The 20,322-nt window shown below is 41.5% G+C and overlaps 2 protein-coding genes across 2 annotated transcripts; both read right to left on the bottom strand.

The window, feature by feature from the left end:
• Positions 1–9,999: 9,999 nt before the first annotated feature.
• Positions 10,000–13,348, bottom strand: LOC114248583 (CD63 antigen). Its single transcript, XM_028181866.2, has one exon. It carries the CDS (start codon positions 13,285–13,287, stop codon positions 12,523–12,525), a length of 765 nt encoding a protein of 254 aa, XP_028037667.1. The 5' UTR covers positions 13,288–13,348; the 3' UTR covers positions 10,000–12,522.
• A 3,980-nt stretch (positions 13,349–17,328) lies between these two features.
• On the bottom strand, positions 17,329–19,124 carry LOC114249540 (uncharacterized). Its single transcript, XM_028183162.2, has one exon. It carries the CDS (start codon positions 19,075–19,077, stop codon positions 18,283–18,285), a length of 795 nt encoding a protein of 264 aa, XP_028038963.2. The 5' UTR covers positions 19,078–19,124; the 3' UTR covers positions 17,329–18,282.
• Positions 19,125–20,322: the final 1,198 nt, after the last annotated feature.

Below are 20,322 nucleotides of genomic sequence, written 5' to 3' on the forward strand. Positions count from 1 at the left end.
AAGAACATAAAAGGATCCACTCCTGTTTGTTACCGATGTTTAATACAAACAAAGTATCCCTTCGAATAAGCCTTTATATCTCTGTCAGCCCTAAAACCGCTCATGACATTATTAATGGGTCCTTACTCCCTAAGTGGTGAATTAACGCATGGATTTATGTACTGTGTGATGTACACCACCGGGCTTTGTAACGTAGCGCTTTTGGACTAAAGTCAAATGTAGGATCACCGGTTCGAGATAAGGTGAAAACAGTGTAGATTGTTTTCAGATTAAAAATGGTTATAATCATGTGCAAGACTGTAGATTCGAAAACAGGCTTATCCCACCATATCGACGCTTGAAAGGCAAACGTGACTAAGCGACAATAACTGCTTTGTACATAAATGATAGGCAATACCCATATTCGATGCGCAAAAAAATTTATTTCTAGGTCTATTAAAATAATTTCAATCCTACGGCTAGATTCGTTAAAATAGATTTTTTTTCAGGTATTTCAACTTTAAATTGGTCTACTGTAAAGTTCACGCATTGTCGCTTACTCACGTTTGCCTTTCAAGCGTCGATGTGTTTAGTTTTTTTTGTTGTATTAAGGTAATTACTGGTGGCAAGGCCTATTCTGAGCCGACATGGGTTGGGACCTCCATCCTGACTATATATTTCGGGAAACACGTGCGTTCCAATAGTACTTTCACGACTGGCAGCTACGAGTAACTTGCTTTTTCTATCTTCCTCCAAAGTAAACGTTAGAATAGAACACCCCGCAAAGTTTCTATAAATTTTTCGGAGATTGGTACAAAATGAACGCGCAGAGTGCCTTCTCTCGGAAACTGTGGAACCGGTAGTGGTCATCATTCTCACGGGCGTCACTCGCTCATAGCTTACGTCATCTCAAAAAGTGTGTGTCGCACAGCCCACGGTTTAGTAAAAACAACAAAATAATCGTTCCACATCCAACGATCCGAGTCAGGATTTTTTTGTTATTGCTTAGATGGGTGGACGAACCCACCTGGTGTTAAGTGGTTACTGGAGCCCATAGACATCTACAAAGTAAATGCGCCACCCACCTTGAGATGTAAGTTCTAAGGTCTCAAGTATAGTTACAACGGCTGCCCCACCCTTCAAGCCGAAACACATTACTGCTTCACGGCTGAAATAGGCAGGGTGGTGGTACCTACCCGCGCAGACTCACAAAGTTCCTACCACCAGTAGAAGAGAGAAAAAATCAACAAGTAGGTAAATGAAGCTTCAATAATATTTACCAAAGTCATTGAAACGATAGGATACAATTAAGGCCTATATAATTGTATTTCATCACTTGAGGCACTTGTATAGCTCGTGTAACTACCCCGACCCTTTCAACTCTAGACTCAACAACCCAATGGGCCGTGAACTGGGACAAAAACCATTGCACGTCCGGCCCCTCAGTACTAAGCTATGCAATGCTATGCTACGCCTACATATGTAGAGAAAGCATCCACGATCAAGTCGCTTAGAAACCCAAAATAGTGAGCACACAAATAGATAACTAAATAAATTTAACATTCGTCAGTGTCTTAACAATTGGCTAGACATTACAATAGGACAGCTTCTCACGACACGTACATATGTACCTCTGCACTCACACATTAACGTACAATGATTCATTAACAATTTCTACACGTTTTTATAATCGACCATTAAACACATTTTCTGATGCTTGACTTTTTGTAAAATATTCATTTACTCACTTGAGAAGGATGGCATTTTTCTGACACCGTCCCAATGCTCTGGGTATAGCCTTGTAGTCGTGTTTATCAGCTTAGCATGGTAGAAGACCTTAAAAGTTAAAAGACAAAGATGCATTGGGGCAAAGATAAGGTCCACGTTTTGAATTAGACACTACCAACTGCCAGAAAGTCCACGGAAGTCGGTCCAGCCGTTAATCAGAAGACACAGGAGTGCGGTCACCCAAGTAACTTCCTATTTGTTCGTGTCAAGGAATTTCATATTGAAAACATACTGAAGTTTTTAAATAATAAATTTTTTGAGGTTACTAATTGTAAATTGAATTTGACGGAGGACCCGACTTGCAGTTTCTACTAAAGCGAAACAAAGGTCCCCTCCTTCGTGGGAACGACGTATGTATAGATAAAAGGAGATACACAAGAGATACGTTAGTACGTTGTCTGCATTTAATTCATATAAAACTATTACTCTGATACCACCGTGGATAACGACATTTTGACAAATATTCATATCGTGAAACCTGTATCTACTGCTGACTTCTTTTGCCTTAAAATAATTAATATACAGCTTAGAAAACTTCAAAATGACTAATGGCTGACTTTTTTCTATTTACAGACACGTTTTATCAGTAAACAAAACAAAAGCCAAATACACGTGCAAATGTCGTTAAAATATATTACATTGATTTTGAAGAAGCTGTTAATCTCAGAAGATGGGATAAACAGATATTGCTCTTTTTTTTATAAATCACGCCACGTTAACTGGTCCCGTGATAAGTTCGTAAAGAACTTGTATTACAGGTACCAGATAACGTAAATAAATGTAAGATTTTTATTATACACATACGTATATTTAATATATATCCATAATCCTAGAAAAGACATTTTATATTTAACATACCTTCCCTTGAGGGGATTCGAACCCGCGACCCCCTTGTGTAGTGATCATGTCACTTACCACTACACCAGACGGCCGTTTACTCGTACATTTGAGTTTTCAGTCAAGCTACAGTCCCCATTGCCGTTAATTGGGAATAATTCGACGAAACATAACTAGAGTATAATTTTTAATAATTTATTTTTAGAGAACTCGTGTTTCCTTTGAATGGCCCATCTACCTTCTAGTGAAGCAAAGTGGCGTGCTGAACGCAATTGAGATTAGTCTTAGCATTTCCGGCACCATTCACACTGTGCAATCAACACCTCAAAATATTCTTTCTTTATCGGTTATTATGAAAACTTGAACTATGACGCATTGGAAATAAATTAAAGGTTTTATAAAACCACATTCCGGGCGGATGCCGTCACCTGCGAATCAAGGAAAAAATATAATTGAACCACGCCGAGTGCAATCGTGTACAAATTACCTGTAAATCACTTTAAATACAGTCGTTCTATGCGTTCCGTGTAGCGGCATGCACGATTAGATACAAACAACTTACGTTAGATATAACCTATTTCTGCCGAGATGCGGCCTCCCGTACCACTTTGAAGGGACAGGCGCATTACAATACAAATTGAGACTTCGGCTGAAGACTTTGACATTGATATCCAGGCATGGGGAGGACCATCGACCAACAGCAGGGGCGAAGCGTTGCTGGGGGCCCTCGACGAGCTCGGTCTCCATGTCCTCAACCAAGGCGAAATTCCCACATTCGACGTAATCCGAGGGGAGCGACACCTGACGAGCTATGTCGATATCACGGCATGCTCACCGGATGTACTCGGCCTGGTGGACGATTGGCGAGTGCTGGAAGACCTGACGAGTTCCGACCATAATGGTATAGAGTTCAAAATTAATTTACACAAGTCCAAAGGACATACAGTACACAGAACCACACGCATATACAACACGAAAAAGGCAAATTGGGCCCAGTTTCGTGTGAAACTGGGCAAATTACTGCTGAGCACTACACTGAACAGGGACGCAATAAATAATATTAACACTATACAGGAAATTGAACAAATCACAGTAACATACACTAACACTATTACAAACGCCTGTACACACACAATACCACAAAAGAAAAATTTGGAGAAATTTTCTGTGCCATGGTGGTCGGAGGAGCTCGCCGGGTTGAAACGGCGTGTTGTCACCAGAAAGAGGAGGATCCGATGTGCCGCACTGGTCCGGAGGCCGAGGGTGGTGCAAGAGTACCTGGAGGAACGGGCAAAATACCGGGCTGCGATAAAAGAGGCCCAGATCGCAAGCTGGAAGGGGTTCTGCGAGAGGCAGGACCGCGAAGGCATGTGGGAGGGGATTTATCGGGTGATAGGCAGGGTTTCGAGACGGGAGCAAGACATACCCATGGAGCGGGAAGGGATAGTGCTGGACGCGGATAGTTCAGCCACGTACTTGGCTGAAACGTTTTATCCGGAGGACCTTACCGATTTGGACGATCCCGGGCATGGCGAGACGAGGAGGCGAGCCGCTGAACTAGATAGCGACAGTGGCGGCGCTCGAGACCCCCCGTTCACCATGCACGAGCTCGACAGATCGGTGAGGTCCTTCAACCCCAAGAAGGCTCCAGGCGCCGATGGATTGACCGCCGACATTTGTAAGGAAGCGGTCAACAGTGATCCCGAGCTGTTCCTGGCGCTCGTAAACAAGTGCCTCGAGCTCCGTTACTTCCCGAAGGTGTGGAAGGCGGCCACGGTCATCATACTCAGAAAACCTGGCAAGAACAACTACGCCACCCCCAAAGCGCACAGACCGATTGGCCTTTTGCCTGTGCTGGGGAAGGTATATGAGAAGATGATAGTGGCACGTCTAAAGTACCATATTTTGCCGAGCATGAGCGCTCACCAATATGGCTTTATGCCACAGAGGAGCACCGAAGACGCCCTATATACCTTGTTGGAACGCATTAGAGAAAAGCTTCTTGACAAGAAACTGATCCTAATGGTCTCGCTGGATATAGAGGGGGCCTTCGACAGCGCCTGGTGGCCGGCCATAAAGGTGAGGCTCGTCGAGGAGTCGTGCCCGGTTGGTATACGGGGAGTAATGAATAGTTATATGAGCGACAGGACGGTTGGAGTCCGCTACATGGGCGCCGAGCATCTGAGAGCCACGGGAAAAGGATGCGTCCAGGGCTCCATAGGAGGCCCTATCCTGTGGAACCTCTTGCTCGATCCTCTGCTTAAGGGACTCAGTACCAGAGGGGACTACGTCCAGGCGTTTGCTGACGACGTTGTCCTCCTCTTCGACGGGGATACAGCGATGGACGTTCAGAGACGTGCCAATGCCGCCCTCGAGTATGTTCGGGCGTGGGGTGTCATGAACAAGCTGAAATTCGCTCCGCACAAAACCTGTGCGATGGTAATCACGCGGAAGCTGAAGCATGACACCCCGCGCCTGAGCATGGGCGGGGTAGACATTGGCATGTCTAAGGAGGTACTGTTGTTAGGGCTCACCATCGACCATAAACTTACATTTAACACCCATGTTGCCAATGTTTGCGCTAAAGCCGCAAACCTATACAAAAGGCTAACCAGGGCAGCCAAAGTTGGCTGGGGTCTGCACCCCGAAGTTATCAAGACCATATACATCGCAGTGGTTGAACCCGTGATCCTGTATGCCTCGAGCGCGTGGGCGCCGGCCGCAAACAAACTGGGAGTGCGGAAGCGCCTCAACGCGGTCCAGCGTAGCTTCGCACAGAAGCTCTGTCGAGCCTACCGAACGGTATCCCTGAACTCAGCACTGGTGCTGGCAGGGGTGCTCCCCCTTGACCTACGCGTACGCGAGATGGCCTCGCTATACGTGGCCAAGAGGGGGGCGCATCTGCCGGTGCTGGGAGACAGGGATATCGAGCGGGTGGCATCGGCACTGGAGAGGCCTCATCCAGCGGAACAAGTTGGGATGGAGCTACGAAGCCTGGTAGACGAGGAGCAATACCTCGAACATCGAGGATATGAGGTGCGTATATTTACGGACGGGAGCAAGATTGAGGGCAAGGTCGGGGCCGCGCTATCCATCTGGACTGGCGAGGCCGAAGCCAAAACCCTCAAACTTGCTCTCTCGCCCCACTGTACCGTCTACCAGGCAGAGCTCTTGGCCCTTTGTGAAGCTGCAAATGAGATCAGCCGGCGAAAAGAGAACGTTTTCGCCATCTTCAGCGACTCCATGGCGGCCCTTCAGACAGTGGCTGACCCGGATTCCCTTCACGTCCTTGCGGTCCGGATGAGGGGCGCTCTTAGTCACTGCAAAACGCAGGGCAAGAGCGTCTCCTTGTTTTGGATTAAGGCTCACGCGGGACTTGAAGGGAATGAGAGGGCCGATGCCCTGGCTAAAGCGGCCGCCCTGAGGTTGAAGAAGAAACCCAACTATGACCGGTGTCCGGTCTCATTCGCGAAGCGTGTAATCCGCATGGACACGCTCGCCGAATGGGATCGGAGGTACAGCGCCGAACAAACGGCCTCAGTCACCAAGCTGTACTTCCCAATCGCGTCCGAGGCATACATGATAATCAGAAAGATCGAAATGACCAAGGAGGTAGCACAGGCCTTCACAGGGCATGGTGGGTTCTCCGAGTACTTGGCCAGGTTCAAGTGCAAGGAGAGCCCAGCATGCATCTGTGACCCTTACGTCGACGAGTCAGTGGCCCACGTGCTTCTGGAGTGTCCAGTCTTTGGCTCAGCACGATTCGACTTGGAGGTCGAACTGGGCCAAAGACTCCATGCGCGAGAACTCCCCAATTTAATGAATAAAACCTGTGCGAGGAACTTGTTCCTAAAATATGCTATAAAAATTATAAAGGAGGTTAATAAAAGAAATAGAACATAAGAAATTTTTATAACATATAATATTTAACATATTATTACTGTTGTAAATAACCTAGTTTAAGTAAATAGGATTAAGTGTACATGTACTAGGTTGAAGGTAGAATAAGGAAATGTAAATAATTATAGAAATAAAGAGTCCCAACAGCCCTACTCCCCTCCCCTCCTTTTAGTAACCGCAGCTAGGAATGCAAAGTATGAATGGAATGAATGAAAGTACGAGAGGAATAAATGCGAGAACTGGTATGATAAAGAGGCTCGGAATGAATGCGTGACCTAGTTTTTAAGCCCCTTATGGGCAGGAGTATAAACTATAATTAAAATTAAAACAAAACAAAAAATGTCAACATGAATCTCTGGCTTTGTTGTTTGCTAGAGGTACGTAAATTAAAAAAAAAAAAAAAAAAAAAAAAAAAAAAAAAAAAAAAAAAAAAAAAAAAATCCAGGCACCGAAAACTATTTGACTCGAGGTTTCCCTTAAGCAAGCTACATTTACGTTTTTAGCCAGTTCAGCTACTTAGGCGATCTGATTATTTACGTTTACGTAACGTTTGAGAGGGATGCTGAGTCCTGTTCTCACAAAAGGGGTGAATAATTGCACGGCAAGTACAAAACTACCTAGTGCCTAGCTATAGCCCTAGACACATCCCGATAGATTCTCCACTATCTGTGCTGTAACAGCGCCCCTATCGGCAAACGTTGCCAACGTTCCAACTCCATACATATTTGAGTTAACTTTTACGCTATCGACAACGTTAAAAAACTCTCACTAAGCACACAGGCCACTGAGTTTCTCGTCGGATATTCTCTGCGGGTTTCTGTTCCGTTCCTGTGCTAAACCACTCATCGATCCTCGAACTGCTAGACCTGCTTCGGGGCTCGTGTGGCTATTGCCCAATCCCACCCCCTTGGAGAGCCCATAACCGCACTCCCACGTTATTGAAGAAGGAAAAATATCCTGGCTGTCCATCTATACATTTTTTATTTTTAATGCTTAGATGAGGACGAGCCCAACTGGTGTGAGGTGGTTACTGGGCCCATAGACATCTACTACGTAAAGGCGTCACCCACTTTGACATATAAGTTCTAAGGTCGCAAGTATAGTTACAACGGCTGCCCCACCCTTCAAACCAAAACGCATTCACGGCAGAAATAGACAGGTTAGTGGTACCTACCCGCGCGGACTCACAAGAGGTCCTACCACCAGTAATTACGAAAATTATAATTTTGCGGGTTTGATTTTTATTACACGATATTATTCCTTCACGAACACCGGTGCATCGCTCAACACGAATGCACCAGACGTCTTATCCCTTAGGCGACGACGACTTCAAATAATAAATAAAATACGAAGTCGTCGTGGCCTAACGGATAAGACGTCCGGTGCATTCGTGTTGAGCGATGCACCGATGTTCGAATCTCAGGCGGGTACCAATTTTTCTAATGAAATACGTACTCAACAAATGTTCACGATTGACTTCCACGGTGAAGGAATAACATCGTGTAATCAAAATGAAACCCGCAAAATTATAATTTGCGTAATTACTGGTGGTAGGACCTGTTGTGAGTCCGCGCGGATAGGTACCACCGCCCTGCCTATTTCTGCCGTGAAGCAGTAATGCGTTTCGGTTTGAAGGGTGGGGCAGCCGTTGTAACTATACTGAGATCTTAGAACTTATATCTCAAGGTGGGTGGCGCATTTGCGTTGTAGATGTCTATGGGCTCCAGTAACTACTTGACACCAGATGGGCTGTGAGCTCGTCCACCCATCTAAGCAACAATAAAAAAAAGCTTGTTGGTTTCCGTGTACCGTGCCAAATCCGCGGCCCTCAAGACACCGGCGCGCGTGACGTCGCCGAGCCACGAGCGTGATAAGTACCTAAGTACTTGGAGCGAACAGGTAAATCGCGCGGCATTATGTGCGACCTTGTGCAGCCGTTGCATCAGCGCCGCGAGCTGCACTCACACAACGCACGATGCTGTATCACGTATTCTTACGACAGCTTGTATGATTGTTGTCCCACTAAAGATCAGACGAATTGCTTTTTTTTTTTTTTTTTTATTGCTTAGATGGGTGGACGAGCTCACAGTCCACCTGGTGTTAAGTGGTTACTGGAGCCCATAGACATCCACAACGTAAATGCGCCACCCACCTTGAGATACAAGTTCTAAGGTCTCAATTATAGTTACAACGGCTGCCCCACCCTTCAAACCGAAACGCATTACTGCTTCACGGTAGAAATCGTTTTGTTTGTTGTTGGGTTGTTTGGATGGAAATCGTTGTAATCAGACGTCAGCTGATGATAAGAGGTTACTAGAGTTCAGAGACGTAACACTGTTCCCAAATAATTTTCTCATAAAGAAAAATAAAACATTGATAGTATTAATTAGAATATTTAGGTATTTAATTTATAATAAGCTGACGTAACCACAGCTCGTAAACAATTACTTAATTATACAGTTTTTTCGTTTTTATATAAAGTAATTGGTTTTTTTGTATATATATGACGTCACAGACAAAGATCATACCGACGTGATAAAAAGCCTTACCCAGCACATTGCCTTCCATCCCCTGTTAGTTTAATGGGTAATGACTCGGACTGAGATTTGGGATGTTAAAATGAGATGTTTAACATATTGTGTGTTTAGTGCCTCCCTGTTCTCGTCACGCACAAGCCACATTGGGTTTTGGTTCTGCAGAATAATACTTAGGTAGATACTCTAAGCATTTAAAATAGTGTATATATAGTTATAAGTACGTATTTTTACTGGTGGTAGGACCTCTTGTGAGTCCGTGCGGGTAGGTACCACTAACTTGCCTATTTCTGCCGTGAAGCAGTAATGCGTTTCGGTTTGAAGGGTGGGCCAGCTGTTGTAACTATACTGAGACCTTAGAACTTAATATCTCAAGGTGGGTGGCGCATTTACTTTGTAGATGTCTATCGGCTCCAGTAACCACTTAACACCAGGTGGACTGTGAGCTCGTCCACCTATCTAAGCTATAAAAAAAATTATATTTATTTAATTTGGTTAATAAATATCTACAGATTTGAATGCGATGTCCAAAAGCAAGTCAAGTCATCCAGCACGTGCGTAAAACTGTCAGTTAAACAAATTTGAGCTGCATTAGTAACTACGTGACAAAATTGTGTATATTATTTAATTTTGAACACGTAGCGTTAGATAAAATGTAATTGCAATCGTGAAGATCGGAACGGCTTCGTCAGCAACGCGTGCACGACCTATCCGATGGTAAGATGGCGGGCGTGGTGACGTCACAGAGCGAGGCACTCCTGCGCCCTTCAAGCTAGATCTTGAGAGGCTTGAAGTCGAATTTTCAATTTAAACTGTAATTTTATTAATAAGCAATCTTTGAAATTCACCCGTACCGACCAGTTGTAAGCACTGATGAGCATAATTCACATGCATTCATTATTAAAGAAAATATTAAGTCAAATTTAAGCAGTGAACTTGAAACTCTGTATAAATAAAAGTCTTTTTTAATATAAAATAATTAAAATACTTTATTTTATAAATGAAACCAACTTAAGACTAGTATTCTGTTATTTTAATATTATTTTTTTCATTTTAACTATATTTTGATGAAAAGGTGTAAATAAAAATGATAATTTTTTGCATGCATGTATTTTTTTTTCTTATGTTTTTGTACCCATAGTTATCTTTGGCATATGGAGACATTTGTTATATATTCAGTATAGGGACGGAATTATTACATAACGCAATTCCTAAAAATATGTATTTCATAAACATACTTATAATATATTAACATTATAGATCATACTTTGAGACTCTTCGGTAACTTAATATTAACGCACCAAATCGAAGAGATTCCTGAACGAAAACAGAGATTTAGACAGTACACTAACTTTAAAATACATTAAATCAATTTCCTTTTCATAAAAAAAACTAAAGGTAAATAATTTCGCTTTGCTTAAAATTCATTAAATAGGTACATTATTTAAATATATTATGGTAACTATTTTTTTTTAATTTAGAATCTAACAAAATGGCCGATATTTCAAAATGGCCGATATTTCAAAATGCAGACTTACATATCAATAGATTGTGCATTTGTTTAAATATTGACGCTTTAGAAAGTGCCTCTGCGCAACATGAATGTCGAAATTTTTATAATTCTGCTCACACACACACACACACACAAGGAGGTTGCGTAAAAATTAACATACGGACTGTTCAAGCGACACACCTCACAGCTTACACAACCGACCTCGATCCATGGGCACCATGAGCCGCCAATATTAATCAGAACCACAACACTAACAGTCCATCATATAAAAAACAGATCATGGAGTTCTGGCGATGGAAAAAACCAAAATACAATGATCTAAAGCTGTATTGATCATCACTATCATAGAGGTCTCTGTTGTTTGGATATAAACCAAATAGTTAAGAACCGTGAATGATAAAACTTTTCATACAACGCTTAGATCTATGTTACTTGGTCACTAGAAACGTCAAACATTCAATGAACCGTGACGCTAGTCAGCGTTCTAATAATTGACGGGTCAATTCGAATTGGATAGCTACATTTGAGGTAGAATTTTTCTCATGGACCTCTGCTGGTATGTGCTAACATATTTCGAAACTTGAGCTTAAGAATGGAGTCAAGGAGAATTGTCAATTCTATTGATGTTTCATGCGCTGTACATCTCACAGAAGCAGAGGCTATTCTAAGTCATCAGTAGTTCTGTGGAAACCGTACGATTTCTTAAATATAATATCTTAAATAAATTAAATTTATCTTTTAGTACTTTAACTAATTTAGGGTCTTTTAACAAATATATAATCGTGATATAATAACATTCCAATGGTAACAGATATGTGAAAGTTTCGAGTGTGTGATATAATCGTAGTACATTGCTCGCTGACTGCGTTCTAAATAAACAAAACTTTCAAACCGCGCAGCAGTGGATTATGAAACAAAACGTACCATCGGTACTCGCGTTCAAACAGTTTTCACTATTATAAGTGTTTATCTTTCGGAACTAGAAGATTGTATATACGAATTTCGAAATTGTAATGTATGCTTTATTTTCAAAGGAAGAATGTTTGTTTTTTAATGAAACAGCAGGCCTTATGAATCCTATAAAGAGTTTTTCAACAATTTAAAGATAAAAGAGTATCAGTCGAAGGAGGTTATCGCATACTAATTAAACTAAGATGATTCTCATTCGCAGTAACCTATCAATGTATTCTAAAAACGAGATTCCATATTCTTAATACCATTTAGACGTATCTATTCTCGAAACATACAAAAACGGACTCTATACATCGTGCTGTAAGCTTCAATTTCTTGAAAATTTATTAATGACCACGCAAATGTAAGATTTTTTTTGATATAAACCCGGAACATCCAACTTTCATTAGAGACGTCATTAAAATGTAATTTATTTGAAATCGTTTCTAACGACGGAAATTAATAGTTAATTAATTTATGAGCGTAACATAGAGGTGGGCGCGTGAGTTCACAGTTACTCACAGTTTATTGAGTCATATCGTTATGAGTCACTCAAATAAAAAGGATACAAATTGAACCCACTCAAGATTCAACCCGTGACCCTTTGGCAGTAATTACATCTAACAATAAGACAGCTTGCCTTAAAAAAAGCTTTTTAGGAAAACCTTCCTACGAAATAAAGATTTCTAAAATTCCTTCCACTCAAGGAAATGAACTTTACTTCAACGAAAAAAAAAAATTGTCATTCGTTATGTTAACAAAATGTCATTTCGAAATATTTCGATAATACAATATGGACGTACAACCTCAGCTTAACTACAATTAAAATTGGAATAAAATTTAAAATATATTAAATAATCAACTAAAATATTTACCTCTCCGGCATCTAGCCAACGATCGTGTCGTATAGAAAAAAAAAACATAAACGATCCTCAAGGCGTCACACGAACAAAACCCTTCCTCCTCGGTAATAAGGCACAAAATCGGCGGTACAATTTAATACTAGCTTAGTATTTGATACTAGCATTCGGTTTCACCTTCCTTCCGCTCGTGGATGTAGTGTTCCACCTCTCGCAGCGAGTGAAACAGTCTCCAGGCCAGCACGACGCCTGCTATTTCCACTAGCGATATCAGAAGCGACGCTCCGGCGACCGAAGAACTGATGATTTTGGTGTACACGGATGCGACCTTGGCACAGCCGAGACGCTCGTTAGCTTCCTTGTCGGTGAAGTCGCAGGAGGCCCGATAGTAGCTGTCCAGGCAGCACGTCAGGGGCAGATCGTTTCTCCAGCTCCGATAGTCCCTGGCGTCGTTCGCACCGCAACACCTCAGTTTCCTTTCAATCCTCCCGAACGCTTTGAACACGTCAGGATTCGACTGGGAGTTGTAGTAGCCGTCGTAGACAGTGTCCTTGATGAAGCGGTCTGTGTCTTCCCCGTCCACAAACACGAAGATCAGTGTAGCTGCGATCGCTTGACCGACGATTATGAGGATCAGGAAGATCCCGTAGATGCCCAGAAGTCCTCGGCTCTCTTTGTTAGCGCCGCACCATCCGCAAAACGCCACCATCATAACAAACAGACCCAACAGGATGAAGAGCCATGGCGCGACCTGTGGCCAGTAGACGCGGTAGTCCAGCAAGTAATGGTTGCTGTTTCTGAGACTGACGAACTCGGCTAATTGCACAAAGAACCATATCCCGGTCGCGGCGGTGACTAGACCGAAAACAGCGTAGATCACATTGACAACGTACAACACTCCCTTGATAAGTTCCTCCTTGGACATTTTGATTTCGTTCGTATCGTCCGCGCGCTTAGATCGTTGTCGACAAAATGAGAGGTGCAGTCGTTATGCAAGTAGTTTTATAAACTTGGTCGCCGCGCCTAAACGCTGCTGTGCAATAAGGCCGGCCACGAACTTACATTCGCCGAAACTAATATTGACATTTTACTGAAAATAAAAATCCACTTGTATTTTAACAATAACATACTTATGTTGCGTAATGCGTAGCGTAATAATCAGAAGAGTCTTGACATCAACTCGTAAACCGCATTCACGTATTTTCAAGTAATTTAATTAATTATAGTAATGTATTTGTTGTTTGACGAATAATAAGAAGAGTTATGATTCATGTTGTATTCGATGTTGGCAGTCAGGAAGTTTAATCATTATTGGCAGATAATAATTTAAATAAGTTTGTTGTTCTATGTTTCTGATGATTTTCCCTTTTAATTAACAGTGAATTATTTTCTGAAATCAAACTTTGTTGTTGTACATTATTGAAAGACGTCATATACTACTTTGCGTAGAAGATTTTCTGTAACAACAAATATTGGTCGGACCAATTCGTGCGGGCTCATAAAATAGTTTCACGATCACCAATAAGCATAGTAGCAACGACGCTAAAAGAATTTATGTGATATAATTATTTTTTTCATTTCTTATAAGTGTATAATAATGTGTCTCTAATAATAATAGTGATTATTATTAGAGATTATTCGACAGAGAACTAAAGTCATCGACATAGCTCAAAGAGTCAGCAAGCTGAAGTGGCAGTGGGCTGGCCATATATGCCGTAGGACTGACGATCGCTGGAGCAGACGGGTTCTCGAGTGGAGACCGCGCAGCGGAAGACGTAACGTGGGACGCCCCCTGGCGATGACCTCCGCACGGTGACCGGCAAAAAGTGGATGAGGAGAGCCGCAGACCGGGCTCAGTGGTGTAGATTGGGAGAGGCCTATGTCCAGCAGTGGACGACTGTGGGCTGTTGATGATGATGATGATACACTATTATATTATAATACAATGTATATCTTTCCTAGGAATACAAAGCCTGAAACAAAAACGTAAGAGAGAAATAAGTGGTCTACAGGCGGGCCTTATCTCGCATGACGTTTTCGTGAGAAAATTAATTCCATTGTATTTCCTGTACGAAAATATCAAATACTCTTAATGAGGAAATCCAGTTAAATTAAATTAATTACCCATTGTTATTTTCAGACCGTTTTATTACATGATAAATATTTAGCCGCAATATATTAGACATATAGAATGAAGGTTCGGAAGGACTTTTTCCAACCTATGCTAGTAGCCTCGAAGGGTTATCCTAGATTTTCCGATCGATTTGATGAGTTCATGGAGCCCTAACCTGACGAATGTCCTAACACAGACCCTAGTAAGAGCAGTGCTTCGCAGAATCTACCACCGGATCGGATCGCGATCCACTGAGAAGATCCGGCAAGAAACTCAGTGGGCTGCGTCTGGAGGCTAACTAAAAATACCCTTATGATTTATTATTTTATAGAAAGACAAGAAGGCGCTCTGTCTGATACGAAAACGTCAGAGTCATTCAAAGACGCCCACAAACACAGGATCACAACCGCGACTCCTTCCTCTAAAACTATCATTGAAAGAAATGCATGAATAATACTATCATGTTACTCTAGAATTTCATGCCCAGTTTCAATCTCCCTGAGAACTCTTCCAACTTTCAGAAATCAGGTTTATATTCTACCAATTTCGGTTCAGTTTGTGAGCTATACACATTTCTTATATTCCTACAGTAAATGAATTATCATTCTGTATAAATGCCTCTTAATTGAGACTCATTAAAATAAACGAATATTAAACTAATTGCAGTAACCGGTAATTAAAGTGACTATTGCATTATTTCAGATTATTATATTATAATTATTATACAATTTATACATAGTTATTATCTGCTCAATCCATTGTACCTTCGTCTAATAGAAAATCTTTCCTTTACAATCTTATGAATAAATTTTTACACTATTTAAACAGTGACATTTCATTGATCGACATTTGCGCCAAATTCTCAGCAGTGAGGTGATAATAAGGTTTTCAGATCCTGTAATGACTTACAGGAGAGAGAGGCTCAGAATTTTGGGTCGCATAGAAGGTAAGCGCGCCGTGGGCGGAACATCAGCTAAATGGTCAGATCTGGTTAAGGGGGTGGATTGGTGGTAGTCTATACCACGCGATCCGTGCCACTCATGAGTGAATACTGTGGAGCAAAGTCACATGTGGTCGCGATCCACAGCAGTGAGGAAACGATGAAGAAAAAGCAGAATGACGTACCATTAAGTAGGTCGTAATCGTGTCTGCGCGGCTACCCCGAATTAAATCCATTAACTCGTTCTCATTATTCATTACACTTTAACAATTTCCGGCTCTTCGAATAGTTTATGTTACGGAAGGCTGATAATGTTTAATGACGTCTACTAGGTACTTGTGTAAACCATAAGCAATCTTCATATTTCCAAGTTATAACTCAATATTGACTTCAAAATCCTGACGGTATATGTCAAGCCTAATGTTGGACCTTATAGTACGTTCCGCGCATAACGTACCTTATCTGTGACACACTTTCAGGTACTACAAATAAAGCACTATTATTTACTTTGTGTTTGCTCGTGAATTTTTTTTATGTTGTTACGTAACTTATTGACGGCTTAGAGGTAGCTTCATTTAGCACGTCCTCAAATTTCTTGTTTAGTTGCAGGAATGTAAGAATTCATGATTTAACGTAATATATTGCGTCTTCAGTTAAAATTTAAGTTAAATAACGATGCTTTACGTAGAGTACAACTTTTACTATACTCGTTATAGTTTATATTAATCTTGAGAGTCTGGTATCATGGCCTGGACAAATACCAAGCGTCATTTGATAGAAATTAATTCCGGAATACCGAAATCTGTAGCCGCAGAACAGCAACGGCGGCTCATTTGAGACATCTACTGGTGATTTAAGGAATGATCTCCTGTCAGCAATTCACGATTTAAGGAGCTTGTTCCTTAAATTCAAAACAGATGGGTCAGGTCAACAACATCTGAATGTAAATACGAATTTGTTGTGACCTTTAAATTTGTCTCTAAAGGAGCAGGTCTGTTTTTGCTACCGAGGCCCATAGACATCTACAACGTAAATGCCGCTACCCATCTCGAGACATGAGTTGTAAGGTTTCAGTTTTAATAGTACAACGGCTGCCCTACCCTTTAAACCGAAACGCATTACTGCTTCACGGCAGAAATAGGTAGGGTTGTGATACCTACCCGTGCAGACTCACAAGACGTCCTACCACCAGTAAAATTATGTACATTACAAATAACATTGATTATTATGTACCTGGTTGTTCGGTTTTAAATATATGTGTCTATTCATTTATTAGTTCAGGTTAGCTATCATACATACAGAGAGAAACTCAGAATATATTGCAGTCGAAAATTCGACCTGATTATGCGCTGCGATGGCCACTTAGCAGCAGTCAGGGCGTGCGCTCGACTACCGAGGCCAATATCAAACCATAAAGAAACTGCACACAAAGATAAAAAAATAGATTTTATTGTAAGCCTTCTGTTAGTGCCTAATTTTGTTACCATAATGCAACATTACCTATGTGAATTAATATCTAAAGACTTATTGATTTATTTTTACAAAAATATAAAGTTTTCCTCAGAATTTTGTATTGTATTTTTTTCTATGTATTTAATATACTTTTCTACAAAAGTTCCATTTACCTAAATCGATAAGAAATTGTGAATAAAATTACCACAAGAAAAGTACAGATATGAGATTTCTCTTACAATCAAATTATTTCTAGTATAAATACTTGCCTGAGCACCTAAGGCAACCACAAACTGTCGAGAATGGGTCTCACTTAATAGAAAGCTATCAGTTTAGGTTGACGGTTTTTAAAAACCATTGTTTCTTCTAAAAATAGAAAAATTTAACTTACTAAAACCTACACATCGTGGAATAATGACAGATTGCCGCACAAAAATGTACAACCAGTAAAAATGCAAGTATTTCGTAACTACATTTTATTAATAACCTTAAACTAATCGTTAGCGGTAGACCTTACTACTCATCATAACATGAGTCTTCTACTTAAAATTACGTCACACAAAACACATACATACACAAAAAATCTTTAACAATCTGTGATTTACAAAATTATCATCACAACATCTCATATTATAAGCAAAAATACACTTTTATAAGTAGTGATAATGGTGAATTTTGCTTGAATACATTCGACACATACGACAGTTTAAACCGCTTTACAACTTGTTTACTAAAGACATATTTACATACATACGTCGCGTATTAGAGAGAAAATGCTGTTTATATAATGCTCATGTCCAGTTCGTGGCTTGCGCAAGCTTCCGAAAGCTTGTGAGCTTTAGAAAATAGGTAGATACCGAAAGCACATATACACAATCATTTTGTGTTCTGTCACATGAAACACATTAGAAATATATTTGCTCTAAAATATTGAAAATACAACGTTTTGAGTTTACAAATAGTAAAAATGTGAGGTAACAATGAAATAAACACAAATTGAAACATTTCTTCAAAGTGATTTTTAGTGCATTTACAATATTGAAATGTTGTGAGTTAATTATTAATTAGTCTATTGGTGGTTGTTTAATATCTTTGGCATTCTATCCAAATTTTCGAACGTTTGCGTAACATACCTTTCTATATGACACATATAGAAATTTATCACATCATTATTTAAATTCTCAAGTAACTTTTCAATAAAAGAAATCTTGAGACTTATCCAGTCTCTCGACCTAAATAAATTAAAGCAAAACAGATTGAACCGAACAACTTTTACTGAAGTCTCCATAAGGAAATTGTCGCAGAAAAGTTATTTGATTCAATATACAAACATCGATCCAAGACCACGCGTTCAAACCCGGAACTCCAATGAATCATCACTAAGTCAAAACCAATTAACACTGGTTACGTAGTCCTTATAGTAACACCTTCTTGCTCTCCGCCTCGTACTGAGCGACTAACACTTTGGGATGATGTCGATTCTTCAGTTTCCTTAACAGCGCAATCATCACAAACAAATTGATGATACCAATAAGCGCTATGAAGGCGGACGTCGCAGAGAATGCCTTTATCACTATGCTCGTGTACTCGGAGGCGACCTTGGAGCAGCCGTGGCGACTGTTGGCCAGTGAGTTGGAGAAGTCGCAGATGATGTTGTAGGTCCCGATCCAGCCGTGGTAGTAGGTGTCGCAGCACGAGACCGGGAACTCGTTCCTCTTGTTGATGTAGTCGCGCGGACTCATGGCCCCGCAGCATTGCAGTCTCTTCTCCATGACGCCGAAAGCGGACTCTATGCCGTGGTCGTTCTGAGCGTGGATGAACGCGTCCCATATCGTGTCGCCGACGAAACTCGCCGTCCCATCAGAGTCGGCCAGCGTCAAAGCAATTATCGCGATCACAATGAGCAGCAACACCGAAACTGATTGGAATATAATGTGCGTCACCAGCAGTCCTTTGCTGCGCTTGCTGGCGCCGGCGAACCCGCAGCACGCCGTGAACATTGCCATCAAGGCCACTACACAAAACACCCATGGGATCGCCTGAGGCCAGTACACGTTGTAGTCTAAGAGGTAGTGATTTGTGTTCCGAAGGGAAGTGATGCTGACTACCTCGACGAAGAACCATATCGAGGCACAGGCGAGGCCGAGGCTCAGGAGCATCTGCAGCGTGTTTAGAACGTACGTGGTCGCGGTGAGGACGGTGGAGGCCATGGCGACGTGTGCGCGCGACGACTGTTCACAATGAAATAGCGTCGTGCGCGCGATTCCACTGTTTTATAAGCTGCGCTTAGTTTGAAGGACGCGTGGCGGTCCACGCCGTGAATCACCGATAGGCTTTCCGCATATACTAAGATTTTATTAATTCCGAGAAATACATTGTATGTACCGAGCAAATGAATGAAACAATTAAGGTACGTCGGGAGATTGAACTGGAAACGCTAAACGAAATCTTGTATACGACATATTTATTGGCGGTTAGGCGCAGTGTAGTCTTACAATTAGATACTACAGATCAGAACAACGCGCTTCAGGTTGAAATATAAACTAATCTTTGTTTTAATGCAGTTAGGACTGTGACTTCATTGCAATGCCATTCACATTGCAATAGCCTTCCACCCAGCCTACTGTTTGAGGTACCTTATAAAGTCGATTGTTAAAAGCAACACCATACTGTAAGTTAGGAGCTTCGATCAGACAAACGCGAGCAATATGCCGAGTAGTTTTAAAAGCTGATCTTTACCTAATTATTATTTTGTTCTAAACGCTTATGACTCACTACAATTTAAACAATATTCTTTAACAGCACCAGCGCCAGTATATCGGAAACTAATTCGATATAGATATCGTGGTAAGCACCCATTAAACTATTGCGTTATTAATTATTTTTTAATGATGAAATCCATCCACCTTGAGACGTGTGATTGAAGTTTATCTGGTAACGGGAAGCCGGACGGCGTGCCTGGTCGGCGGCGCTCATAAAATTAGAATGAATTGTTTTAGGGTAGAAACAGCCATGAGTGCGGGTCAACCGGTAATATTTATTATGTTTTACATTTTGGAACATTCAATCTGGGGACTGTTAATCAAATATGATGCTTAGGAAGTCATGCGGCTAGCATTTCGATGGACCGAATGGTAAAGAGTCGACATCGCCCTAAACACGCCATTGCGGATCCTCCCGATACACTAACGGTGCTTTTAGGTACCTCAAGCACCGGTCACTGCCCTCGCCGAACCCGTCGCTTGCGACGAAGGGCTCGACGAGTAAATTAACCTATATACACAACCCATTGCGTTTCTCGCCGGATCTTCTCAGTGGGTCGCGTTTCCGATCCGGTGGTAGATTCAGCGAAGCACTGCTCTTGCTAGGGCCAGTGTTAGCGACACTCCCGATTTAAGCCCCGTGAGCTCACCTACTAATTCGGTGAATCTAGAATAACCCCTCGAGGTTACCAG

This window comes from Bombyx mandarina, chromosome 24 (genome assembly GCF_030267445.1).
Source record: "Bombyx mandarina strain Sakado chromosome 24, ASM3026744v2".
Taxonomy (NCBI): domain Eukaryota; kingdom Metazoa; phylum Arthropoda; class Insecta; order Lepidoptera; family Bombycidae; genus Bombyx; species Bombyx mandarina.

Coding starts and splice junctions, on each gene's coding strand:
- LOC114249540 (XM_028183162.2), bottom strand. CDS start 19,077: ATGGCCTCCACCGTCCTCACCGCGACCACGTACGTTCTAAACACGCTG.
- LOC114248583 (XM_028181866.2), bottom strand. CDS start 13,287: ATGTCCAAGGAGGAACTTATCAAGGGAGTGTTGTACGTTGTCAATGTG.